The 8,038-nt window shown below is 52.0% G+C and overlaps 1 protein-coding gene across 1 annotated transcript in view; it reads right to left on the bottom strand.

The window, feature by feature from the left end:
* MICALL1 (MICAL-like 1) overlaps positions 1-8,038 on the bottom strand; it is a 30,019-nt gene that overhangs the window by 21,301 nt on the left and 680 nt on the right. The window contains exons 3-4 of the mRNA XM_008591020.1: positions 5,178-5,226; positions 3,462-3,603 (exon numbers count right to left, since the gene is read on the bottom strand). Of these exons, the coding sequence (XP_008589242.1) occupies positions 3,462-3,603; positions 5,178-5,226 (191 nt within the window). The remainder of the gene's footprint in view (positions 1-3,461; positions 3,604-5,177; positions 5,227-8,038) is intronic.

Below are 8,038 nucleotides of genomic sequence, written 5' to 3'. Positions count from 1 at the left end.
GTCCCGTTGCGGACCAGTGTGGGGGCAACAATGTCACCTCCTCCGAGAGGCCCTCCCTGACCACCCATCTAAAGTAGCCACTCCCTGCCCCCACTACTTTTTATCCCCTGACCTTATTTTCTTTCCTTCACTGGACTCATCTGGAATTATATTACTATGCTTTGCTTTCTCTCTTCTCCCCATTCGTTAGAATGCAAGCTCCATGAGTCTGTCTCACTCTCAGCTGTCTCCCCAGCAGCAGCACAGTGCCTGGCACACAGTAGGAGCTCAATAAATATTTGTTAAATAAGTGCCGGGTGCTGGGGCTACATAGCTGTGAACTAGACAGAGATGGTCTGCCCGGGAGGAAAGATGAATAAGACCTCATGGCCACGTTCACCACTAGGTGGGTGGCTACGAGAGCAGCTGGAATATCAAGGCAGGCTGCCTGGAGGAGGAAGATGTGAAGATAAGAGCAGGAGCAGGAAAGAATCTGCCAGGGTGTGGGCAGGGGCAGGAAGGTCAGCAAGAAGACTTACCAGTGAAGGAATGTGACAGGGAGTGGCTCAGGCTAAAGGGGAAGAGTCCCTTGAAGCCACGCTGGGAAGCTGGACTTTTCCTGATGATACCTGCCCCTGCCACCCAGGGGGGCAGGTGCCCCTCATCTGATTCCCCACATCTGTTGGGCTTCCTTCACGCACGCCCTGGTTCCCCAACCAGGCTGTGGCTCCTCGCGGGTGGGGGTCAGTCTGTTATGCCCGGGGTTACTGGCACCGACAGAGCCTGGCACAAGCTGAACACTCAGCATGGAGCAGTGTGTCTCAGCCAGGGGCAGGCTCCAGAGTTCCCCAATCTGGTTAAAGTCAATTTTGGTCAAAATCACCCTTGAAATGCATCTACTTGCCCAGAAAGTACAGTATAGGACCATCTGGGGCAGTTGAACAGCCATTTCCAGGGTTGGAACATATCACTGTTTCCTTTGCTTGAGTGGCAGATTGAATAAAAATGGTTTGCATTGAGAAGCCAAGTTGTATGAAAAGCACAAGCTGTACCTCTATCAACGAGAATCCTCGCAGGGCGAGGTGTTTCTCCCAGCCAGGCACAGTGCAGGGAGCTGGGGGTATCAGGGCTACCCTCACCCACCAGGTGCCCAATGAGGACCAGGGAACATAGTGGGCACCACCAAGGGCTGCCCCTACCCCATCCACCACAGGTCCCAGAAAGAGCGGCCCAGCAGAGATGAGCTTAGTAGAAAGAGATTTGGGTTTGGCCACAAGGAAGCCTCTGGGAGATAAGACTAAAATGGGATTCTTAAGCATGCAAGCTGAACTCTGATCAATGAAATAAGAAGTGACGGGCCGGCCTGTGGCTCACTCGGGAGAGTGCGGTGCTGATAACACCAAGGCCCCGGGTTCGGATCCCATATAGGGATGGCCGGTTAGCTCATTGGGTGAGCCTGGTGCTGACAACACCAAGTCAGGGGTTAAGATCTCCTTACCGGTCATCTTTAAAAAAAAAAGAAAAGAGAAAAAAGAAATAAGTGACAAGAATACTAATCTGAGTCCTAAATAAGGGCCGGACACAGTTTCACATGTCCTCATTTACTCTTCACATCAACCCTGTGAGATGGATGCTATCCTAATCCCACTGCACAGGAGAAACTGAGGCAGAGAGGTTAAGTAAATGGCTCATGGTCACCCAGAGAGTAAACAGCAGAGTGAAAATTGTGAATCCTCCTTACCCCCACCCTAGACTGCCTCTCATCAAAGACTCTGGTGTTTAGAAATACTTTCATTTTAATTTCTATTAAAATACATATAATGTAGGCCGGCCCGTGGCTCACTCAGGAGACTGCGGTGCTGATAACACCAAGGCCACGGGTTCGGATCCTATATAGGGATGGCCAGTTGGCTCACTGGCTGAGCGTGGTGCTGACAACACCAAGCCAAGGGTTGAGATCCCCTTACCGGTCATCTTTAAAAAAAAAAAAAAAATACATATAATGTGATTTGTTTAATTATAACTTTAATTCCTAGTGTTATATCAGGCAAAGGGAGAATCACAGATTATTTTAATGTTTATATTTTTCTATGTTCTAAATTTTCTAGAGTTGGGCCAGCCCGTGGCTCACTCGGGTGAGTGTGGTGCTGATAACACCAAGGCCACAGGTTCGGATCCCACATAGGGATGACTGGTTAGCTCAATGGGTGAGTGTGGTGCTGACAACACCAAGTCAAGAGTTAAGATCCCCTTACCGGTCATCTTTTAAAAAATAAATAAATAAGCAAACAAATAAATAAATAAATTTTCTAGAGTAAATGTGTTTCACTTCTAGTAAGAAAAGAAACCCCTGACTTCATGAAACACTTTTTTTAAAAGGGGATGGGCTGGGATCATCCAGATGGAGAGCAGAGGCAGAAGGTAGGACTGAAATGAGGTCCACTTGGGACCCTGGACAGAATGACCTAGTGCAGGATTCAGGACACCTGCATTCTCATTCCTGCTGTGTGACTTGAGCTCCTTGCTTCCCCTCTCTGGGCCCATTTCCTCTCTGCAAAAGGGGAGGCCCAGCTGCCCCCAGGAGACATCCCTGCATGGGGATGCCCAGTGGCCTGACTCAGAGCAGAGAGTTAACCTTGTAGCCCACTCCAGCTCCCCAGTCTCAAGGGCAGGGACCAGTCTGATGTGCCCACGGTCACTGGCACCCACAGAGCCTGGTACCCACAGAGCTCTCAGGCCTTGAAAGTCACTTCTGTGGGATGCTGCACAGCCCCACAGGACAGAGCCATTTCCCTGCTGTAGGAAAAAAACCCAGGCAAGTATCCACAAACAGAATATGAGGCTGGGTGTCGGGGAGGTGAACACATACAACAGATGAACTCACCCTGTTTTGTCTCTGACATTACTTTGTTCATTTCGGAGTTTATATGTTTGTTGTCTGTCTCCCCCACAAGACTGTAAGCAGCCATCACATTCACAGCTTACCCCCAGGACCTAGCACAGTGCTATTTTACTCAATAAATGTTTGAATGAGGCTCGTTAGTTGGTTCAAGTGTGGTGCTGATAACACCAAGGTCCAGGATTCAATCGCTCGCCAGCCACAAAAAAATAATAATAATTCAGGGCCAGCCTATGGCTCACTTGGGAGAGTGTGGTGCTGATAACACGAAGGCCATGGGTTTAGATCCCATATAGGGATGGCCAGTTAGCTCACTTGGGAGAGCGTGGTACTGACAACACCAAGTCAAGGATTAAGATCCCCTTACCAGTCATGTTTTTAAAAAATTTTAAAGAAAATAATAATAATAATAATAATTCAGAGAGTAAACAAACAAAGCAAATGTTTGAATGAATGATCAAGTGAATGGATGATGTGCTGCCTCCCCAGCCACCTGACTGCAGCTCAGAAAACAAGTCACAAGCATATCCCAGGGCCTCCCCCAGGGTCAGCAGCCTCCCTGAAGAGCCGGGTCCCCTCTCACCTTGGCCAGGACTGGAGAAGTGGTTATAATACTGGGACACATATGTCATGATGCTGAGGCAGTCAGGGACACTCATGGAGACCATGTCGTTAGGGTCCAGGAGAGAGGGGATCCCCAGCTCTTTCTCGGCCACTTCAAAGGCCTGGGGTGCGGGAAGGTGCAGCCGCAGCAGAAAGAGAAGGAGAAGGAGGAGGTAGTGTCAGTGGATGCCCGCCAGCCCAGGCCCAGCTCCGCTTGGTGGCATGGGGTGACTGTAGGCTCCCCTCAGCTCAAGTCCCACCCCGAGCCTGGAGGAGGAGGAACCCTGATGTTCCAGACGCAAGGGGGCCAATGGGAAACAGGAGAGGAGCTGCCAGGGCCTTACCTGCAGCACACGCACACACACACCACACGCACACACACACCACACGCACACACACACCACACACACACACACACCACACACACACNACACCACACACACACACACACACACCCCACACACACACACCCCACACACACACACCACACACACACACACACCACACACACACACACACCACACACACACCACACACACTACACACCACACACCAAACACACGCACACACACACTACACACACACACCACACACACACACCACACACACACACACTATACACACCACACACACACCACACACCACACATACTACACACACACACACCACACACACACACTACACACACACACACTACACACACACTACACACACACACTACACACACACACCACACACCACACACACAACCACACACACACCACACACCACACACACAACCACACACACACCACACACCACACACACAACCACACACACACCACACACCACACACACAACCACACACACACCACACACCATACACACCACACACACCCACACACCACACACACATGCATACATGCACACACACACTACACACACACACACTACACACCACACACCACACGCACACACACACATGCACACACACACACCACACACTACACACACACACTACACACCACACACCACACGCACACACACACATGCACACACACACACCACACACTACACACACACACTACACACACACGCCACACGCACACACACTACACACACACACCACACACCACACACACCCACACACCACACACACACATGCATACATGCACACACACTACACACACACACACTACACACCACATACCACACGCACACACACACATGCACACACACACACCACACACTACACACACACACACTACACACCACACACACACACATGCACACACACACACCACACACTACACACACACACACTACACACCGCACACACATACTACACACACACACACTGCACACACACACTACACACCACACACACACACATGCACACACACACTACACACACACACCACACACACTACACACCCACACACACACATACACACCACACACACACACCACACACACAACCACACACCACACACACCACACAGAGACACCCATACACACACCACACACACACACAAACCCCCCCACACACATACACCCACACACACACACACACACCACACCACACACACACCCACACACACACCACACACACACACACACACACACCACACACCACACACACACACAGCACACAGCACACACACACACACACACACACCACACAACCCCTTTGGCTTCCATCTGTCTGGGGACTCACCAAACAGTTATTCTCGAAGACATTGTCCTTGGAAAGTGAATCAAAATCTCTGCAAGAGCAAAGAGAGGAGGATTGGTCAAGAGAGGGGGTGGGGGATGGGGTCAGAAAGGAGCCCCCAGCAGAGGTGACCTCATCTCAGCCATCAGGGTTGGAGGAAGGGACCTGTGGACTGCTGAGGAGGAAACTGAGGCAGCAAACACTTGTTAATGGAGCTGGGGCTGCCAACTGGGGCAGAGGATGAGCTCATGGCCCCTGGAGGCATCCAAGCAAAGGCTGGGAAAGCACTGGGAAGGGGTGGAGCTCAGGTCCAAGCTTTAGATCAAGTTTTAGATCCCCAGAAAGCCATCTCCTGAGTGTGGCAAAGACACAACTGATTCTTGTAATAACGAGGGCATCCAGGGACTGCTGACCTTGAGGAGGGCACTGTGTTGGGTTCCTCTATCACATTTACTTTATTTTCACAGCAATTTGATTTGGTAGGTATTTATCTCATTTTACAGAAGAGGACACTGAGGCCTGAAGAGGGGCAGCCACCCAGCCCTGGGAATCCACATTTCCAGCCCTTCCACCGCATGGGGGGCTCATCTCAGCCATCAGGGTTGGAGGAAGGGACCTGTGGACTGCTGAGGAGGAAACTGAGGCAGCAAACACTTGTTAATGGAGCTGGGGCTGCCAACTGGGGCAGAGGATGAGCTCATGGCCCCTGGAGGCATCCAAGCAAAGGCTGGGAAAGCACTGGGAAGGGGTGGAGCTCAGGTCCAAGCTTTAGATCAAGTTTTAGATCCCCAGAAAGCCATCTCCTGAGTGTGGCAAAGACACAACTGATTCTTGTAATAACGAGGGCATCCAGGGACTGCTGACCTTGAGGGCACTGTGTTGGGTTCCTCTATCACATTTACTTTATTTTCACAGCAATTTGATTTGGTAGGTATTTATCTCATTTTACAGAAGAGGACACCGAGGCCTGAAGAGGGGCAGCCACCCAGCCCTGGGAATCCACATTTCCAGCCCTTCCACCGCATGTCACAGACTTGGAGAAGCCATACCAACTTGCTGAATCCAAACCTAGCCCAGCCCAGAGATGAATGTTTTTCTTAAGGGGGGTCAGGAATAGAAGAATAAGTTTGAAGCAGAGTGGAAATGGTACATACTCCAGAGCTGCCAGCACTGAACAGCTGGTCGACCCCACCAGGCTGCTCCTGGGGACAGCTTCCCTTGGGGAAGCAGTGAGCAGTTTCCTGGTTTCTAAGCTGGGACAGGTGAGAGGCAGCAGGACCTGCCCAGGGGGGCCCCTGGCATGGGGTTGCTGGCCAGCCTGCTGGCTTTGTTCATCCTGCTCCAGGACAATGGAGGGGCTGAAACCAGCAGAGGCAGCTCATCCTTCTTGTCTGGCAGCCTCCTGGATGCAGCCGCCTGCAGACTGGCCCTTCCTTCTACGGCTGAGAACTGCAACCTTGACTGCCCAGACTGTGGCAAGAGCAGCACCTCCTCCCAGGCCTGGATCCCAGGCCCGGCCCTTGCAGGCCAGGCTGGGGGACCCGGGGCAGGTCAGCAGTCCTGGGGGAAAGCACCTCTCAGCCTGGTGGTGAAGACTGGTAGCGTCCCGGCTTGCTAAAGGGCAGGCCCCACAGATATGAGGGGGCTGGGCAGGCGCAGCCTCTTTCTCCTACCCCCTCACACTTGTCCAGGCAGAGTCCAGGTAGCAGGAACCCCAGGCAAAGGCAGGAAAGGAAGGGCAGCTAGAGAAGCGTGGAAGGAGGCCGAGGCCCCAGGGCTGGGGTGGACCACGCAGAGGGAGAGGAGAGGCCACTGCGTCTGAGCTCCAGCCCACTTTTTGCCACTTCTGGCCAGGCAGCTGCCTCACTGACTCCCCTTCTTTTGCCACTGCCTAAGAATGGGACCTTTTTGTTTTGGTTTTTTTGTTTGTTTGTTTGTTTCTAGAGTGGGACCTTAAGCAAGCTATTTAACCTTCCTAAGCCTCAGTTTCCTTGTCTGTGACACTGGGAACAGGGTAAGGTAACACCGGCCCAGCCCCCAACACAGGCTTGTTCTGAGACCAAATGAGATAAAAACAACTTGTCTCGTCTGTTTATTTTGGTTTCCCCAGCAGTGTTCCTAAAAGTGGTCCACCCTGTGCCCCCAACACCCTATAATTCCTAGTACGTAGCAGGCACTCAATACACGTTTGTTGAATGAGTAAATGCTAAAAGCCCCAGGAAACAGTTTCTTCTCCTATCTCCTCTCAGTCCCTAATCAACATCTGGGTTTTGGTAACACGGATATTTTCTGAGAGTTTTCAGAGGCCTGGGAGGTTCTATTAGGATCAGGGGGAGATGAAGAACATAAAAATGAAACCCACATGGTCCCTGCCCTCAAGCCAGCTTAAACATCCCTGGGTGGGGGCCAGCGGGGGGAGGGGGGTAGACCAGCCCCCTCACCACTACAGCAGAACCCTCCCCCCAGCAGAGGCCTAGGCCAACACCTGGTTCACCCAGGCAGGACCCACAGCTCCAGAAGCCTGGAAACACTTGACAAGATGCTACTTGCCCTCACCCGCTACCCCACCCATACTCTCTCAGAAATCCTCCCTTTGCACTGCTGAGCCCTTCCCTACGCTTTACGTGGGACCTGGGCCTCAGCTTCTCTCCTGCACAATGGACTGGCAGCCCACTCACTGGCCTCCGTGGACCCAATTAAAATGAATGCCTGGGCACAAGTCTGGATTCTTCTCAGGACAGCCACCCTCCCCTCCATGCTTTCTCCAGCCACGTCTGTCACCTGCTTTAAACCCACACGAGTACCCAGGCCTCTGTCCACCCTCCTTGGCCAACAAAAGAGGCCCTCAGCAACCTGGCCAACCG

This window comes from Galeopterus variegatus, unplaced genomic scaffold (assembly GCF_000696425.1).
Source record: "Galeopterus variegatus unplaced genomic scaffold, G_variegatus-3.0.2 Scaffold6566, whole genome shotgun sequence".
Lineage (NCBI taxonomy): Eukaryota > Metazoa > Chordata > Mammalia > Dermoptera > Cynocephalidae > Galeopterus > Galeopterus variegatus.
Note: the sequence above shows the minus strand (reverse complement) of the source record. Positions and strands in the feature narration are given on the sequence as shown.